Source organism: Astatotilapia calliptera, chromosome 10 (assembly GCF_964374335.1).
Source record: "Astatotilapia calliptera chromosome 10, fAstCal68.1, whole genome shotgun sequence".
Lineage (NCBI taxonomy): Eukaryota > Metazoa > Chordata > Actinopteri > Cichliformes > Cichlidae > Astatotilapia > Astatotilapia calliptera.
The window spans coordinates 20588361-20607429 of NC_137431.1; the positions used below are offsets into that span (position 1 = coordinate 20588361).

General features: G+C 39.3%; 2 protein-coding genes across 5 annotated transcripts; both read left to right on the forward strand.

Annotated features, from left to right (window-relative positions):
* The first annotated feature begins 606 nt into the window (after positions 1–606).
* On the forward strand, positions 607–11838 carry LOC113030241 (clathrin interactor 1-like). 2 transcript variants are annotated; one of them, XR_013911729.1, is made up of 13 exons: positions 607–1092; positions 3548–3652; positions 3770–3866; positions 4252–4360; positions 4609–4785; positions 5169–5337; positions 5631–5847; positions 5932–6013; positions 6088–6165; positions 7818–8140; positions 8309–8492; positions 9522–11484; positions 11541–11838. XR_013911729.1 is itself a non-coding variant. In XM_026181479.2 (12 exons), the coding sequence occupies exons 1-12, from the start codon at positions 1052–1054 to the stop codon at positions 9920–9922; spliced, it is 1983 nt and encodes a 660-aa protein (XP_026037264.2). In that variant the 5' UTR covers positions 607–1051; the 3' UTR covers positions 9923–11838. The 2 variants fall into 2 exon arrangements, 1 of the variants encoding a protein (XP_026037264.2); XM_026181479.2 differs by having other exon boundaries at positions 9522–11838.
* Positions 11839–13293: 1455 nt separating this feature from the next.
* Positions 13294–17386, forward strand: LOC113030093 (sex-determining region Y protein-like). 3 transcript variants are annotated; one of them, XM_026181196.2, is made up of 5 exons: positions 13297–13789; positions 13883–14017; positions 15137–15376; positions 15478–15682; positions 16705–17386. In XM_026181196.2, the coding sequence occupies exons 1-5, from the start codon at positions 13594–13596 to the stop codon at positions 16943–16945; spliced, it is 1017 nt and encodes a 338-aa protein (XP_026036981.1). In that variant the 5' UTR covers positions 13297–13593; the 3' UTR covers positions 16946–17386. The 3 variants fall into 3 exon arrangements, with proteins under 3 accessions (XP_026036982.1, XP_026036981.1, XP_026036980.1); XM_026181195.2 differs by having other exon boundaries at positions 13300–13789; positions 15478–15754; XM_026181197.2 differs by lacking the exon at positions 15137–15376 and having other exon boundaries at positions 13294–13789; positions 15478–15754.
* The last annotated feature ends 1683 nt before the right edge of the window (positions 17387–19069 follow it).

The following is a 19069-nucleotide window of genomic DNA, read 5'->3' on the forward strand; positions in this document are numbered from 1 at the left end:
AGAAAAAAATAGCATAAATAAAAGAAAATACAAATGTTAGATAATCATACACTTTCTAATATGACCAAAGACTGTGAAATGGATATGTGTATAGTTCTTGTAATTCTGGTGTGTATTGTGCATGCATTTTTTCTAATTTTTATATTTTAGTTATTTATTTATTTTCATTTTAACTGTATGCACTGCTCACAGAGATACTCCAAATTTCACTGAACACAGGTAAAATGACAAATAATAGCATTCTATTCTATTCTATTCTATTCTATAACAAGGTAAACTAAAAATATGTAAAATTCAGAAAAGTAAAAACTGAATTTATATTAAAGTGACCACAATAACAGTATATTCATCTATTTTCTTATTTTGTTTAACAGTATATATGAAATACAAAGTGGTAAAACTTTACATCTATATAGTTATAGATAGTATATAATATATGTGTTATTATACATATAGTTCTCTTACTTATAAAGATATAATTCATAAGACATTAAATAACTGAATATTTTTGTGTTTTTTCATCAAAAAGGAATACACAATTTTGAATAAATTACTTACTAATAAAAAAAATACTTGACTCGTTTTTTCTTATATAAAAATGCCGTTTAACATATGAAAATACGAATAAATGAGAAATACATTATTTATACCATCAGCTAAACCCGAATTATCCCGCACAGGCCAAACATCCCCAGGCTGAAGTGTCCTATAGCAAGGCACTGTCTGTTTGCTATATGCAGAAAAACAAAAGCAAACAAATAAAACGAGTCTTCCGTTCTCGTTTGACATAAAAAGCACGTGATTCAATCCGCAAGCGATGCGTGGATCCCGACGCGCCGGTGACGTCGACAGAGAACGACGTTTCCGTAGCAACTGGGGCCGGTCCGTTATAACTGCAGCGGTCGCTTACAACCGGAGCTGATCGAGGAGTGACTGGGGGGGAAGAGTGTCGTCGGTAACCGGACACCCACCTCTGGCTCGCGGCGGGGGGGTGTAGAGACACGGGGGCGACGTAGTATCGAGGCGGCGAAGCCCGCAGCTGTGCGCGGAGATGCTGAACATGTGGAAAGTCAGAGAGCTGGTGGACAAAGCGTGAGTACCGATGAGCAGGTGGAGTTAAACCGCTAAGTGGCTTCTGAGCTAAGCGGTTAGCCGGGCGGCTCGAGCCGGGCAGCATCAGCAGCTTTTAGTGCTGTGACGTCACGGCGGTAGCCCTCAGCTGTTAGCGTCGACTAGCTGGCTAGCTGCCAATCTCTAACATTGATGCTTTGAATATAGATGTGTTTTTTTTGTTGTTTCTTTTTTAAAGCTCTGTCTCTACCCACGTTGCTTAAAAATAACTAAAGTCAGGAGGGGAAAAGCGCGGTGCTATAAACCGGAGATGTATTTGTCTCACATCCAGAGAAAATGCTATCCTATTAGCTAATTTTGCTAGCATCGCTAAGCCCAGGTCGGGTATGTTATGAATGTTTCTATGCGTGCTGCTGCAGAATCACGCCCTGTCCCACCCTACAGTAGTGCCCGCTATCCTTAATGGGCCTTCATGATTCAATATAATATATAGAGAAAGCTAAGCAGTAATCATGGGCATGTAACTGGTCGAATAAATGTATGTGGGCAGTAAATTTTTCCATTGCCTCGAGAAGCTACATCAGTCTGAGGAGGCCCATGTCCCCGTGGTCCAAACAACAAAGCTTGTTAGCCACTAAAACGACATGATCCAGGACCTAATGCTGGTGCTGCAGCCTGCCACATTGTACTATTTGAACAGTAGATTACGCATGCTTCTTTGTGGTGTCTATTGTTGTATGCACAATGTGCTGCATAATGTGTACAGTCTCTGCACTGCAAGAACAACAGCTTCCTGTCACCTCAGGTCTCACAGAGAAACTGGGTTAGCTTTAGCGAGTTACCCACACTGCCTCAAATCTGTAAACGAAAATTGAGTTTCAAGTTTACTGAGATTATGTAGGTCAGAGAGTAAACCAACTTTTTTTGAAAAGGTCCTTTCATTCATCTTTGGCTTATTCTCAAATCATCATATTTTCAGAACATTTTCTGCTCAACCACCGCTAATTTGGCTTAAATTACACGAAAGCTCGAATTTTATCTTTATATCTTAATTAGCCAATACTTGGATATCTTTTATATATCCATCCCAAAAAAAATTATCCTGATCCGTTATTTTATGGTAAGATAGTGAAAACTTCAGCTGTTTATATTTAATAGTTTTTGATATATTTGTTGGTAAATACTAATTTCAAAGTGAGGGAAGAAAAACATGGTGGATTGGGTTGACTATTATACTTTACAAGACATATTTCAAAAGTCTTTCAAATGTGAAGGTAAGATTTCACATTCAACCATTATTATCTCCAAACAGTAGATGATAAAATTGGAGGTAAATCTGTGGTCAAGCTGAAGGCCCACAGTGATTTGAGATGGATCGCAGATCTAAACAGAACCTATAATAAACCAGCCTAAATAAAGTAAATACAATTGTCAAAAAATTGTCTCATAAGGTTAAAAATTATACAAAAGGAGCTAAATGTCAAGGCCAAAGTGGCATCTGGATAATTCTAATTTTTAAGAAGATTTTAAGAAGAGCAGATATAAAGAAGCAGCCTAGGCAGAAATTTCAGCAGAGCTTTAGATGGAGAGATGGACAACAGCTCCCACCAGCTGTTGGTTGTACCTGGCTGGGCATAGTGAATGGCCTTTATTGATCTGCCTCAATAGAGCTGGCAGTTGTGGCTTTCCTTTTAAAAGTCAGGGTGACCTATAACTCTTGCTGTCTGTCTGTATCGCATCTACTGACAATATTACAGCTGAATCTTCCTCTAGCTGGGAAAGTGGCTGAGCTATGAAGGCAGAGATAGAGGAAAGGTTAAAAAAAAAAAAGAAGAAGAAGAGAAAACAAGCAGCTGCTTAGGAATCGAGAAGCGATAAGAGTGTTGAAGATCAGGAAGCAGGAAATAAAGACTATGATAAGGAAGAGAATGAGTGGTGCTTTAAGCTGATGTTCTTTGTCTGTGTTTATTTGCAAAACCAAGCTGTGTCCATTAAAAATGCAACATACACACATGCACACAAGCACAACAGTTCAAACAACCACAGCAGCAGGTGAGCCCTGAAATACAAAGAGGGCAGGAAACAGGCATTGTTTTGCCTTTTTTTTTTTTTCTTCTTCTCTCACACACACACACACACACACACACACACACACACACACACACACACACACACACACACACACACACACACACACACAAACTTTACTTTCCCACATCTCCCTTTTTGTCTCGAGAATCTGAAGTGCAGCGGTCAGGCTTTTACAAAGTTCATTCATTATTCAGTGAACTGGGATTCTTGTTATCAGAGAAACATTTGTTTCATTCTATTTAACTCTCTTGTATCCTGCATGAATATATGCATGACTTTAGCCATTTAATTTGTTGTTCTTGTTTCTTTTTGTTGATTCACCTGTGCTTGAAAATGATTTATCAATTGCTCATGAAGATGATGTGCCATATATTTGTGTCAACAGCACCAATGTGGTGATGAACTACTCAGAAATCGAGTCCAAGGTGAGAGAGGCCACCAATGATGACCCCTGGGGACCCTCTGGACAACTAATGGGAGAAATAGCCAAGTAGGTCATGTATTCACTCAGAGAGTGAGCGTATGTGTAGTGTAATCTGTGTAAATGACTTGCCTGCATTTGGTTTCTAAGCTTTTTAATGCTGTTTATTGTTTTTTGTATTTGTAGATCTACCTTCATGTATGAGCAGTTCCCAGAGGTGATGAACATGCTGTGGACCAGGATGCTGAAGGACAACAAAAAGAACTGGAGACGAGTCTACAAGGTACTGTTGGATTATTGTTGTGTACAAACCTGACTGAGGCAATTTTGGTCTCATGTCCTATAGGTGTTTTTTTTTGTTTGTTTTAAATCTGACATACTGGTTTACTTATATTTTTGAACACTGTCTGCTGTCAGACTTCATATGAAGAAAATGAACTTAAGCCTCAGTCACGCAGCTGTGGAGATTAGTTTGTGTTTAAGATTTTTAGAAAGAGGAAAGGGAACTTTAACACACTCTGAATTTGAGCATTTTTAGGAAACATTATTTCTCACTAACATCAACCAAATCTGACTCTTAATTTTTATTTAAGAAAAAATAAAATTTTCATCCTGTTTTCGCTTACTTCTATCTCTCTTTTTTTTCTTTTCTTTTTTTTTTTAACCAGGCCTTACTGCTGCTGGCCTACCTGATCAGGAATGGCTCTGAAAGGGTCGTCACCAGTGCCAGAGAACACATTTACGACCTGAGATCTCTAGAAAACTACCACTTCATTGGTGTGTGTCTAAATGAATTTAATTGTTCTTTGTGGTCCAAAGTCTTCTTAATGTTCTGTGAATTTGAGCTGTGATGTGGTTATGTCTAAAAGAAATCTAGCATTTAGCTTCCAAGACATTGACCCGGGTGGCTGACTCTGGAAGAAAGGTTACAGTGTTGCTCAAAGTACTGTTGATAATAAATGTCACAGCTGTCCAGGTAATTGTCTTGTTTTCATTTCTGTGTTGCATGTGTCTTCTGTGTCCAGATGAGAGTGGTAAAGATCAGGGTATTAATGTGCGTCAAAAGGTGAAGGAGATGGTGGAGTTCATCCAGGATGATGACAGATTAAGAGAAGAGAGGAAGAAGGCCAAGAAGAACAAGGATAAATACATTGGCGTCTCCTCTGACAGTATGGGCGGAGGAGGGGGCAGCTTTAAGAACTGTAAGTAATGTGCTGGGTTTTCTTTGACAGCCCAACTAATAACATAACTTTCCCCATCCAAAAATTTGTAAGGAGATTGTACAAAGCACAGTAGACTTGATTTTATTTTATTTATGAAAATGTTAAACCAGCGTTACCTGTATTATGTTTTTTTATTTTTTTTATTTTTTATTGCTGTTAATTAATTCATTAACTTGTATTTGAGTTTGTCTTTTATTGATTAGGTAGATACTATACACCTATCTACTTCTATATCTCATATAAATAGTATAGATACTATGCATGTGCAGTTAGGTTTATACTAGTGGTACCAAAGACTGTTCATCCTTTGTTTGATTCGTATGAAACTGAATCATCTCCAGTTCTGTCATCTTTCCCTTCAGCTAATGAGTTGGATCGGAATAAGTGGGATGAAGACTGGGATAAAAGCAGAGGATCTTTCCCTTTTAGTGAGAAGCTCGGAGAGATCAGTGATAAGATTGGCAGCACCATTGATGACACTCTGAACAAGTTCAGGAAGAAGGAACGAGATGACTCGCCTGACAGAATTAGGTAAACATGCATTCTGGAATAATAATAATGAAAACTGATCTGTGCATGATTGCGGGGTTTAAGCTGCAGAAGATGTTATCACAGTAGCCAACTGAGTGCTCATAATAAATAAACAAAAATGAATGCATGGTCACCCACACATTGAACATCAAATGGTTTAATGTTTAAACCACCGGGACCTGGATTACTCATCCAACCAATAATGTGCACCGACATACAGTTATAGCACAATAACAACGAAACCAAAGAAAAATCTCCTGAGTGCTTATACATCCTTCTTGTGGTTGCCATAGTGACAATGAGGAGGACCGAGCATCAAGAAACGGTAGGCAGGAAGCACTCGAGTTCAAGGATGAGGAGGAAACAGTCACAACAAAGAGCATTCAGATCACACAAGCAACTGAAACCACCACCACCACCACACGGAAGCGCACCGTGGCAGCAACCAACAAGACCCTGGACCTGGGTGCTGCAGCCAACTATACTGGAGACAAGAGCCCAGAGGAGAAGGTATTTGCACATGCTCCTTACCAGATGTGTTAGAGTTTCAGTGTACTTGCACATGTGGACACTTTCCTCCTGCATTCTCTCTAGCCATCAAGCAGGCAGTCTTCCAGCAGTGGCCTGGCTGACCTGCTTGTGATCGACCCTTTATCCAATCAGAGCACTACAACAGGTAAATGAAAACTGCTTTTGTCACTTTTTTTTCTAGAATTTTGTATGAGTCAGTTTTTGTGTTGATATCTCCAGGTGGCAGTTCAAACCTCATTGGTGGTTTTGCAGACTTCTCATCTCCTGCAGCTTCTGCCAGCCTCCCGACCTCCACCGGTAAACCTTATTTTAGTGCTGGCTTCATACTGTAGAATAATACTCTTGACGTTTACTACCACTTATCATAGGCATAAATGTCTTGGTAATTTTTTTATTTTTATTTATTTTTCTTGTTCTTTGAACTGTTCTTTTTCCAGGGTGAAATTATTTTAAACCAATCATCTTTAATGACTGGAAAAAAAACAGGAGCTGGGTGCACGAGTTAAATTAATTTAGAATTTTCTCTAATATAAACAGGATCAAAAGTTATATGCACAAATATATCCATACACCCCAACTCATACACCTAAACAGAAAAATGAGTACAGTTGTGGGATTCAGGAGGTGGGGGAACACTAAGATCTGTTGTAGTCACTTAGCATGGCAAAAAGAATCACAACTCAATTTTTGTTGTGAGCTCTAGTAAATTATTTATTTACTGGATTTATTTACATATTTAATTATGTATTTATTTATTTTTTTAAAATTTGCAGGCTGTGATCAGCTCACCTGCTGCTCTTTGTGGATTTACAAAACTGAATTTAACAATATGTAAGCAAATGTCTCATATGCTAACTCGGCGGCTTTACATTTCCTACTGTGACACTATACTGTAGATTATCTTTTAACTAGACCATATACAGTTGGTATTCAGTGAATTAATTGAAGCTTGTACAGCTTAAATGTAGATTGATCTATTATGCTTTATGTAGCCGAATACCGACATCCGCACCGTAGCCACTGTGCACCAGTGCAACTTAGAATTCACCACAGGTACAAGCTGTAAGCTTGCTGCAGGCTAACTTATTTATCCTGCACAAAACTACCCAGTATTTTCATGCAATGTTTGAATAATGCAAAGTTGGTATAAAAGTAAACATTTGTCAGAAATACAAATACTCAAGTAAAGTATGGATACCTGAAAATTCCACTTAAGGACGGTAATGAAGTATTTGTACTTCATTAATTCCCACATTTGGTTTGGGATCATTGTCTTGTTGGAACAACCAACTGTGTCTATGTTTTAACCATCCATCTATGGATTTGAGGTGAAGTTGAAGAATTTGCAGGTAGTCCTCCTCTCTTAGTTCAGTTTTTGCAATGTACCACCCAAACAGCCCCAGAGCATGATGCTACCACCACCATGCTTAACAGTTGGTACAGTGTTCTTGGGTCTGAAAGCCTAACGTTTACTCCTCCAAACATAACTCTTTCTGTTATGGCCAATCTGTACTTCATGTCCATAAAACCTTTTTCTAGGCTTTTGGCTTGGTCATGTAGGCAGCTGGAAATTTCACTTGAGCTTGAAGGTGTCGATTTTGGAGCAGGGGCTTTTTTCTTAGTTAACAGCCACTGCCCATTGCGAGGTAAAACTCGCTTCACTGTGGACAGTGACCCTGGAGTTTCAGCAGTCATTTAACATTTATGCTGAACAATCATTTGACCCTGGAAAAACGGACTGTCAAAGAAATCATTATAAGCCCAAAATTACTGTGATATTTGTGCCCTTGAGTGGATGTAAACTTTGGACTATACTTTTATGTAGACTTTTTTCTTTTTTTGAGAATGTATATTTAGTAACACATTTTTAAAGAAGGATGCAGTAAAGGAGTGGAGCAGCTCCTGTCAATATGTTACAACTAAACGTACCTTTGCCGTCCAATTGGCAGCTGCTGCATCATCCAATGGAAATGGAGAATTTGGGGACTGGAATGCCTTCTCTGCCAGTCCTCCAGCATCATCTAGTTCTGGTCCCTCCCAACCTGTCGCTGACTTGTTTGGCAGCGTTCAGTCACCCACAGCCCCGACCTCCAGTACCACCTCTATTCCACCTTCTGCTGAGCTTTTGGACTTGATGAGTGGAGTTAACAATCAAATAACCAGTCCACATACAACACTTAGTGCCTCTCAGAGCCTGACGTTCTCTCTGGGAGGGGTGACACCCGGTGCTTCTGGTGGTTTACCCACCATGCCCCTCTCTCGTTCTCAACAGGTAGGTGCAGTAACAAGGTGGTCTCATTTTTCTCATGAAATAAAATAACTAAATAAATAAAAATTGGGGGAGGGCACTTCAGTTGAGAATGTACATTTTCAATTATTATACATATCACTATATTTATTTTTGTATTGTGTAAAGAAAACATTTTTATTTGTTTTTCAGAGTTTGGGAGCCATGTCATCTCAGCCACCCATAGGACAACAGCAGAAGGTTGGCGTTGGAGGTCAGGGAACATTAGGGTCAACCTGGTCTGACCCCTCTGTCAACATCAGCTTGGACTTCCTTTCAGCAGGCTTCAACCCCACTAAGACGCCACCCACACTCAACAATATCATCCAGCAGCAAGGTATGTGTGTATTACACAGTATGAGGAAACAAATAAGGATTTTAATTGATGCACATTACAGATTTAGTGTAATGGCAAAGTCAAAAGACCTTTTGGATATTCAATACTGTAGAAAAGTTTAAGTAAAGTGAAGATGTTTTTAAATAATAATCCCCTGCATGAAGAGTTAATGTGCAATAAACAGAACGTTACAAAGTTGGTGTTCGTCCATAGACTTGCACTCATTTATTGAAAGTACTTGGCGTTCCAGAGAGGTTGCTCCTGTTGATGGTATGAAAGATGCATGTGGCTTTAAGGGTTAGAAATTGTCTGCATTCCTTTTAATGGCCAGCAGGGGTTGACTTTTAGTTCTAGAGCAGTCAATGGGAGGAAAAGCCCTCAGCTCCCTCACTCTGTGAGCTCAGTAAACCTAATTTCTGATGACTTTATGGGCTTAGTCGATAGTTTCGGTTCATCCAGAATAAAACATGAAGCCTCATGTAACTGTCTTATGTTGTTTGTCATTCTAAGAGTCAGAAAGGCAGTTTATCCCAGGTATGCTCATAGTCTAACAACTTACCAATCAAATTATTACTCAGATAGTGTAAGTCTTCAGTCAGATCCACGCTGTGCTCATCCCATTTGGTGTAAAACACAAAGATGGCAACCATTGAAACGCTCAGCTCAAGGCTTCCTAACTGGGCTTCATTAACCTTTGAGTGACCTCACACTACTTTGATGCTGGCTGTTATTGTTCTGGATATCTTCAGGAATGTGTCATAGTTGCTTCTGTCTCCTCATTATCCCTGTGATACTGACAGCATGGCTCTGTGAGACAAGGATCTGTTGCAGGTGTCGTCCTTGTTGCTGAAAATAATTGTTACTCTGTATGTAGGGATGTTTAATTTTCTGCCAACTGCCCTAAGCTTTTGTGCTGTAATGTATATTGTTTAGAATGGGCCATCTAATGATCCAGTTATTAGATGTTATAATACTTTATAAGTTGTACACCAGAGAATATTGAGTAACTCTCCATATGTGTCCATGTAGGCGTGCCTCCCGTCAACCTGTTGGCCCAGAACTTCGGAGGACTGAACCTCAGCTCTCCGCCCCATGCGGCATCAATAAGACCACCAGCTAATCCTATGATGGTAGGCAACCCCATGACAATGGGCATGCCTGCAACAATGACAACTGGCATGCCTGGCTCCCTGGCCACAGGTATGCCAGCTTCAATGACCGCAGGTTTACAGGGTGGGATTCCTGTAAACCAAAGCATGATGGGAATGAACATGAACATGAATATGGGCATGTCTGCTCCGGTGATGATGGGCAGTATGGCTGGAATGGGAGTTCCAGCAGTAGGGATGGGCCTACCACACTCCATCACCCCAGCTGTGGTCCCACCCAAACAAGATGCCTTTGCTAACTTTGGCAGTTTTGGGAAATAAAGGTTTGTGTTTGTGTGCGTATGTGTGTGTTTGAATGAGAGAGAGTTGTGTGCGGGTGTGCATGTCTGACTTGATGAGGGAGTGAATTATGAAAGGACTGCTGTACTCGAAGACAACCTTGCATGAGTCTCTTTTTCTGCTTCTGCTTCCTTTGGTGAAGTAATCATTCGTCACCCCAGTCTGCTGATACAGGGGGACGCAGGGGAAAGCACCCACTGGTGCTCCTCATCCAGCGGTAATTAGATGTATGAAATTCTCGGAAATGGAGAGAAGGTGTCATCACAAAGCCTCTAGTCATTACCTCCTTGTAGGGGGTAAAGTCTTCGTCTTTAACGGTTTCATATACAGTATTATTCACGGTGTATCTCTCTTCAGTACAGAAACACTGCAAAATCCTTCCATCTGTATCTGCTCAGAGAAATTAATCACTGCAGTGGACTCCAATAAAAATGGCATTACTGCCTTAACTTTTTATACCTGTGAAATCATGTTCTGTGTGGTTTCAACCAAATTCAGTAGCAGAATAGAATCTGTTCCATCATGCCAAGAGATACATTTTTCCTTCATCTCTTTCACACTGATGCTGTGTGAGCGCACTGCTAATCCTGCCTCAGTGACTTGAGAACCAGCCCAGATTTCAACAGGTTAAAGAAGCGAATATTACAGTGTTATGTAACAGAAGTTGTTTTAAAAAAACACAGACAATTTTTTTTCTTTTTTTTTTTTTGGACAGCTGCAGCAGTCTTTATTTTTTTTTTATTTCTTTGTGCATCAGTACCTGCACTCGTCTGCAGAAGAGAGGCACTTGTACCTCTGGAGTGTAGACAATTCTTAATCTCGCCCATCAAAGGGTAGAAACCTGAACATGTTGAGGTACCACTTGATGCTTATACTTATTCTTGAGCCATATGAGCGTGGATTAATTGCTTTCATGTTTTTTCTCTTTTTATCAGGCTTGTAGCTTTTCTCTATAATGGATGCTCAGTATGTGAATAACATGCCCTTCAAAAGACAACATAAACTAATATATCTACTGTAAAATACTTGGAGGAAATTTAAAGTTCATAACAGTCAGTTACTGTTAAAAGTGGCACTTGCCCTGTATTTATATTTTATTGTAGGTGCATCTGACATCTACAAGCCTCATTAAAAGGCTGTCAGTATTTTATTCAGAGTATTTTCCACTCCTATTTTCCCTTAGACCTCCTTGTGATTGTGTCATTTCTTTCTACATATTTCTGTTAGGTCTCTTCTGCTTTGCGTATGGACACCATATATGTATTGATTGCGGGAAAGGGCGGGGCCAATATTTACAAAACTGAAAACACAATCTGCAACATTTTTGTTTGAGTGAGACAATGCTGAATTTTTTGAGACGGCTGCCTGGTACATTTATTTAGAAAGTATTTTTGTCAACTCACACTTCACTTGGGGGTCTCTTGGTTGCTAAGAAAAAATCTGGCCTCACCTTTTGATACTTCATCTGCTTAGTTATCATAAATGGTTATGGAAGGTTTGGGGATCGTGTGTGTGTGTGTGTGTGTGTGTGTGTGTGTGTGTGTGTGTGTGTGTGTGTGTGTGTGTGTGTGTGTGTGTGTGTGTGTGTGTGTATATATAGTTTTCTGTTTGATGTGCAGACACAGCTCAGCAGAACCTCTTGTCATGTTTTTGAGGCACTGCACTCCAAAAGACCAAATCTTTATTTTGTTACTCTTAAAAGAATAACACCATAGCTATTAGTTTAATATTTTATTAGTTGTAATTTTATGTTCATATGGGAGAGCTACTGATGATGTAATTTAGTTAACTGAAATCATGATTTTATTTTATTTTTTTTCTCAGTACAGCTCATTTAATTTGATTGTACCCTATATTTTCTGTAATTCATTCAACAATAAATTAAATGACAACATGAACCGAGAGTTTCCTTCTTTGTGTACTTATTATAGGCTAGTTTCTCTTTGTCTTTTTAAAAACACATTTTTGGTATTTAGATTTGGTATCTATGGGGGACATTGGTGAACTTGAGCAGTCTTCAGCAGTAGTTTTGTTTTTTCTTGAGCTTTTTATGTTTTGTTTTTGTTAAGCCAGTAAACACTACCATACCATCTTTATTCATAAAGCACTTTAACATAAAACCAGAGTTGTTTTGTTTTGTTGTTTTTTGTTTTTGTTTTTTTTAAAAAGGTCAAATTGAGTCAACCCCTTAAAAGACAGCCAAATGCTTTAGCAAATAAATGTGTCTTAAGAGGAGTTTTATGCTCAGAAAGAGAAGAGGCCTGCCTAACGTGCAAGGGCAGATCATTCTAAAACTTTGGAACACTGACCCATGAATCATTCAAGCATAAAAAGGCAACTAACTCAAGAAATGAACCAGTGTCTATGCATAGCAGACAGCTTAGCAAAGGACAAGTGACAAAAAAATACTGACAATAACAGTTTGACAGACATAGAATGTTTTTTTTTTGTTTGTTTGTTTTTTGCACCAACAAGGTGATTCCCAAAGAGCTAAAAACCAACAACTTGGCATACCTCAGTATGGTAAACGGTGAGTTCTTAAGATTTGAGGAAAAGTTGGGAACCAAAGAAATGTTGTGCCTAATAAAATCCAGTAAAAACCTCAGACAGAACCATATCCACAGAGATGGATTTCATTGATCTGTCTACTGTTCACTGAAGCCTCATCAGAAATGGTTTCAGTGGTAAGTGAACTGGTTCTTACATAGTGCTATAAGAAAAGATTTTAATTCAATTCAATTTTATTTATATAGCGCCAAATCACAACAAAAGTCGCCTGAAGGCGTTATGGTGTGTTGAATCAAAATTTGAAATTTGATGTCCAAATCATCAATATGTACAGAGAAAGGAGGGAATTGAGGGAATTATGAACACAGAAATGTACCATCAGATTTAGGTCCACCTAACAATCTGTAAAGCATCTGATTGGCAACAACTAAATTTTTTTTTTTAACATGACTTTGATCTCAAACACTGTCCCTGCAGTAAAAGCATATCTGAATAGAAAAAAAACATCATAGAGCAATATCAGTCATAAATTAGCCTCCCCAGAGCCCAGACCTCAACATTACTGAAACTGTGTGGGATCGCATGGACAGAGAACAGAACAAAAGCCAGTCAACATCCAAAGAAGCGCTTTGAATTTCCTTCAAGAAGTTCGGAAAAGAGAGTTCAGTCTGTAACAAAGAATAAAGGTGGTCGGTCCAAATATTCACTTTGAAGCTCATTAAAATTGTACAAACTCTGTTTTCCCCCCTTAAAACGGTATTTCCATGCATGTTAGCACATGTTGCAGTAATTCGTTACACCTGTTTCCAATTTTCCTGAAAATTAAATAAATAAAGGAATCAAGGGTCCCTCGAGACTCGAGACTTTTTCATAGTTCTGTACATTTCCAGACATGTTTGAAATAGTTTTTAACCTTATAACTTGCAGAATGGTGTAAAAGTAGCTATTTTTAATTATCGCATCATCTTTCTCTCTGTAAAACTCTTAAAACCCATTTTACAAACACATTAGCATTCAACGTTCAGATCTCGCGCTGCGTAACGTCCCCGTTTGGCAACTAACGGTTTTGAATTCGTTCACACGCAATTAAAAACACGCACAACACACAGAGACTCTTCCAAAATAATCGCTACAACAGTCTCACAATGGAAACCAACTCCAAAAGGATAAAACAAGAGGAAGAAGAGGCTGAAGAAGGTAGTTCTAGACACCCGTGGCTAAGTGTCAGCCCGGGTCAAGAGACCTTTCGGGATTGTCCAGTCAAAAAAGAGGGACACCAGAGCGGGATCAGCGGACCAACTACTCCCAGAAACAAGACCAGTTTGGCCTCAGTTGAAAAAGGTAAGTTACGAGAGAAAAAGTATCCACCTCCAAATGAGTATCAAAAATTATGACTAGGTTAGAAAAGGTGGTGAACGAATGATCCCTTTTCAGGTAACAATGGGATGTTTCAGGGTTGTGGAGTTGGTGGATATTTGAAGGAGGAACCCGACCACTTCGCCCGAACCTCGCCCACACAGGGAGATGATATTCCGGCTGTCTGTTTTACCATCCAACCAACAGAGGAAGGTATCATACGTAGTAGCTGTTAACATAGCCTGCTAAATCGTATTTGTATTAAATAAACGTGTATGCAGGAGTGTTTTCAGGACTTTTTCAATGTGATGGACCAGCACAAGGTATTGCGTGTCTTCTTATGAATAAAAAAAAATGAATAACTGTTTTAAAAAGTAGTGAAACAAGTATTTATAACTTTTAAGTGAAAGTATTACTAATACTACAAACAGTAATAATACAAGTACTAAGTAATAATACAAACTGTTTTAGTATCAGAATGTACTTGAACTATCTAAAGTAAAAGTACCACCATTTATTATACAGACCCATGTCCATGATATTGTTGGATCATAATTATTGATCCATTAATGTAAATGTCACTTTAAGTATAGTGGTAGGTAGAATCTATATTAACAACCCAACAAGGAATTAACCTCAATTATGATATACTAGGTGAAAAGTAACGGTATGTATGGAAGAATTTCAAGATCTTAACTTTTTAAGTGAAAACAGGAATCATTTATGAAATCAAAATCACAAACTCCTGGCCTTTCTGCATGTTATTACAGTATGATGCAAAAGTCTTTAGTCATCCCTCATTTTTATTATATTTTGCCAGAAAAAAGGAAATTAGGTGCAGCAATTTATTGAAACGTGCAGACATACATGGAACTACATAAGGGAAAAACTGAGTTTGTACAATTTCAGTGAGCATAAAAGTCAATATTTGGTATGACCACCTTTATTCTGCAACACAGCCTGAACTCTCATAGCCAAGCTTTTCATATAATTTCTTTAAGTAGTCTTTGGGAATAGTTCAGGCATCTTGATGGACATCCAAAGGCCCTCTTTGGATGTTGGCTGCCTGTTTAGTTCTCTGTCAAATGATCCTACACTGCTTCAATAATACTGACATCTGGGTGCTAGTGAACATCCAAAGCGGGTGTAGGGAGGCCAGTCCATCAATTAAAGTGTTTGACTGTGTGTTTTTCTATCCAGGTATGCTTTTACTCTATTGGGAGTGTGTTTAAAGGTTAAAAAAAACATTCTAAAAATATTTATAAAAAATTCAAGAGAAAATTAACAAAAATTGCCAGTAATATAGTTACACAACGTTTATGTCTCCCACAGACATAAAGCAAATGCAGACTGGCAGAGACGCAACTGGACACATTAAACGGCCACTGAATGCTTTCATGGTGTGGACTCGCATACACCGCAAGGTCCTGCAGAAAACCATGACAAGAGGCAGTTTTAAAAACATTAGCATTCAGCTCGGGTTGGAGTGGTCCAAGCTTAGCAAGGAACAGAAGGAGCCCTACTTTCAAGTGGCTCATAAACTGAAAAACATCCATAGTCACCAATTTCCTGGTATGAAGCAAAAACCCTAGACTACATGATTGTAAACATTTATTGCAGAGTAAAAGTGGATCTGTTTTCCATTAACACTTGTCTTTGTTTCATCATGCCAGATTACGGGTATCAACCCAGAAAGAGGAAGCACAGAGAATATTTCAACCCAGTGAAATACACAGGACAGGAAGCTACACAGGACAGGGGGGAGCACCAGTCTAGTTTTCCCCCCTTTTTCCCACAAGAAAAGACAACACTGTGTTCAGTTCAGCCCACATGCCCGGTCCCCATCATATCTTCGGCACCCGCTGTCTCCTTCAAAGTGTACTATAATCCCTACTACCTACTACCTGTCCCCTATGTGTCCAGTCTGAGTTACCATATTGATTTAGCCAGGTAAAGAGAGAGCCACTTTCATGACACAGAAAACTCAGACTTTTAAGCACTACATAACTCACGAACACATTAATCTTGCGGCAATACACCAACAGCATAAACGTCACAGAGAAGTCCAATTCAGTGACACCGTTTATTGAGTTGAGACCTCGGAGACACGTGGAAATCGTTAATCATGGCAGCAGGCCTGTCGATCAAAGCGACCATGCCGCTAACTCCTGTATCCTGAGTTATCAAAAAGTTCCCACAAATCGATCCTTAGATCATAAGCCAGTTTTTCTATGAGGCTGTAAATATGCTTTTTAATGTCGCTTAGTTGGATATTTTAACATGGCTGTCTATGGCCATCAACTTGCTTTTGGAAGCAACCCCTAGTTACCACTAAAGGAAATGCATTTTTTTGCCTTCATTTTTCAGCACTATAGGGTTTCGACTTGATTAAGTCTTATATCAGTCAGGAGTTCTTATGTCAGGCAATTTATTTATTTTTAATCAACATATTGTACATTAGTGTTACACCAAGCAGCCACAACAAAAGACGCACGGACAGATGAAGTTTGATCCCTTGCATCTGTCTGAATGTAGTTTTGACATGTAGCAACTCCCCATAGCCCAACCTGATCAAGCACCCTCACCCAAACCAGTCACCACTTTTACCATCCTAGTAAGAGACAATGGTAGTGTGTGCAAAAGCTGCTCGCAAACAAGCTGCAGTTAGTGTTACTCATCCAGACACCCCAGGTCACCCAGCAGGTCCGTTATCATTGCTCTGGACAGGTCAGGGCTCTTTGGGCAATAGATGGTGCATAAATGTAATATTAGAGCTTTAACAGAATGTAAAGATTCTCATAGTTGGCAGTTACTGGACATTTTATTTCACTGTCACATTTTCTAATAATTACCTTTCCATGTCTTTATGTATGGCTTTTCTCTATATGTCCAAATCCAAGGAGCTCCATGGAAGAAGGGAGGGCTCACCACTGCATTCACCCGCAGACAGGCCAGATTGTTCCAGCCTCCCTCAGCGGGGAAACAGCGCAGCAGCCTAACAGCACTGAGAAAGTCCTCAGTGGTTCATTCACATTAGAGAGCCACACACAGCCCAGCATCCTCACCAATCAGCAGCTGTCTTCAAACAGAAACGAGGCGAACAAATCTGAGGGGGACATCGACGTGGTTGGACTGTTCTAGGAGATGTTCAGCACACACTGGCTGATTTGCATTTGAGCAAATCAAATATACATTTTTCGCATATTAATAGTTTATTCATTTTTATTCTACTTTTTGTTTAGCTGTTGTCATGTATTTAGAGCACTCCACAACACAAAAAGAAATTGTGCTTTTTTTTATTGCTACTGATGTAAACTAACAGCAGAAACACAGAATGAATGATGTTGACTGCACACATGCTTCAAACAGCAGTGTAATCTGCTGCAATTAGTAAATCAGCAATTCTTCTTGAAACATTTCATTATATACCTATTTCATTACATGAAAGCTCAATGTGCTTAACATAGAAGATAAAAACTACAATGTCTTAAGGCATTCCAAATAATAAAAGTAAAACCACTTTACAAAAAAATAATCTTAACGGTCACACATAAACACACAGCTGTTATAATGGACCTCAGGTCAGGCAGCTTGTTCCAAGGAATGGGACCACAATAACTGAAAGCCCTCTTGGCATACCTGGATGTGATTCTGGAAACAGTTAGTTTTTTACAGCCGCTAGGACACATTTCACAATACTTAGGTCACTTTCGCAAAACTCTTCACACAATTCTCCTAACTGACCTTCAGCTTGGCAAAGCAGTTCATTTCACATTCAAAATGCACTACAACTACCAAAACACTTTATTCAGGTCTCAAATAAACTCATTCTTCCAGAACACTAGCAAAGGTTGACAGCCGACAAACACACTTTGTCACCCACAAAACAATGACCTAAAAAACACTAAAAACATGTAGCATTACACAGTGTTTTCTTGTGTAAAACAAGGACACATCTCTGTTTATAATTTCAATATATGTTACTGGAATGAATCAGACATCATGCAGAATTCGTTACAGTTTTTGCTCGTTGCTTGAACACTATAAACCCATGCTTATACTAAAGTAACACAACTTGAAGCTTTTGTTACCATACCCCAAACACATGTACCCATACCTTAAACAAAAGTGCTGCTTTGCACTCTGGTTGCAATTATGCAACACACTTACTCCTTTATGCAACACACATGGTCCTGCATACTACACTCTATTTCATACATAAGACACTTCGTTCAAAAATGAAATTTCAGGGTGCCATTTGGAAAACACATGTATCCAAAATACAAAACACATCGGGTAATTGCAACCACTCAAATATACACCTGAAGGCACTTACTTGCAAAACTGAACACCAATTAGCCAACCACAAAAAGCCCTCAGTTTAGCCAATTCAAGAACTTTGCAAGCATGGATGGAGGGAGAGCAAGAGGAAGAGGAGGAGGAGGTCAAAGAGGCCATGCACGGACCCATATTTCTGATGATATAAGAGCAACTTTGGTGGACCATGTCATCAACCACGGCCTGACTATGAGGGAAGCTGGGCAGAGAGTCCACCCACATCTAAGCCGTTTCACAGTGGCATCTGTAATAAGAAAATTCCGACTAGAAAACAGGTCTGTCTTCATCTCACTGCCTTCTACTCTACTCAGATGGTTTTTATAGTACTGTTCTACAGTTACCATATCAAGTGTACAGGGTATTGCAGGGTGCTAATGCTCCTTTTGCAGCCAAAGTGGTAGTTTCTGTGAAACATACCATGATTACTTATATTGAAGTACAGTGTTGTACAGTGGATGATACAGTATATACAGTGAAGTACTGTAAGAAAAATAAGCAAACCGATGACAATATGTGGTTGTATTTCTCTAGAATGACTCGAAGACCTTCTGGGGGAGGACGCCAACGCCTGTTCACACAACGGCAGGAACTTGCTGTTGTGGACCTAGTGAGGGCAGACAATGCTATCCGTCTCCACCAGCTACGAAAGCAAATACTTGCAGACAGGCAAGTGTTCAGCAACATAGACCATGTGAGCATCACCACCATCAGACGCATCTTGGGTAAACACAGCATCACCATGAAGCAGCTCTACAGAGTCCCATTCGAGAGGAACAGTGACAGGGTCAAAGGACTTCGAGCTGAATATGTACGGGTACGTGTAACTGTCCCTTACATTTACAATAGAGTATTGGTGAAGTCCAGTAGCAGCTGAATATGTACCATATCAGTACCACATGAATACATTCTGAGAGCTACACAGGTACC

Bases quoted from the DNA above. Each gene is read 5' to 3' on its own strand.
- LOC113030241 (XM_026181479.2), top strand. From the start codon at position 1,052: ATGCTGAACATGTGGAAAGTCAGAGAGCTGGTGGACAAAGC. The intron at 3,653-3,769 runs GTAGGTCATGTA...TTGTATTTGTAG, and splicing joins CTAATGGGAGAAATAGCCAA to ATCTACCTTCATGTATGAGC. The intron at 3,867-4,251 runs GTACTGTTGGAT...TTTTTTAACCAG, and splicing joins ACTGGAGACGAGTCTACAAG to GCCTTACTGCTGCTGGCCTA.
- LOC113030093 (XM_026181195.2), top strand. From the start codon at position 13,594: ATGGAAACCAACTCCAAAAGGATAAAACAAGAGGAAGAAGAGGCTGAA. The intron at 14,018-15,136 runs GTATCATACGTA...TGTCTCCCACAG, and splicing joins CATCCAACCAACAGAGGAAG to ACATAAAGCAAATGCAGACT. The intron at 15,377-15,477 runs GTATGAAGCAAA...TCATCATGCCAG, and splicing joins CCATAGTCACCAATTTCCTG to ATTACGGGTATCAACCCAGA.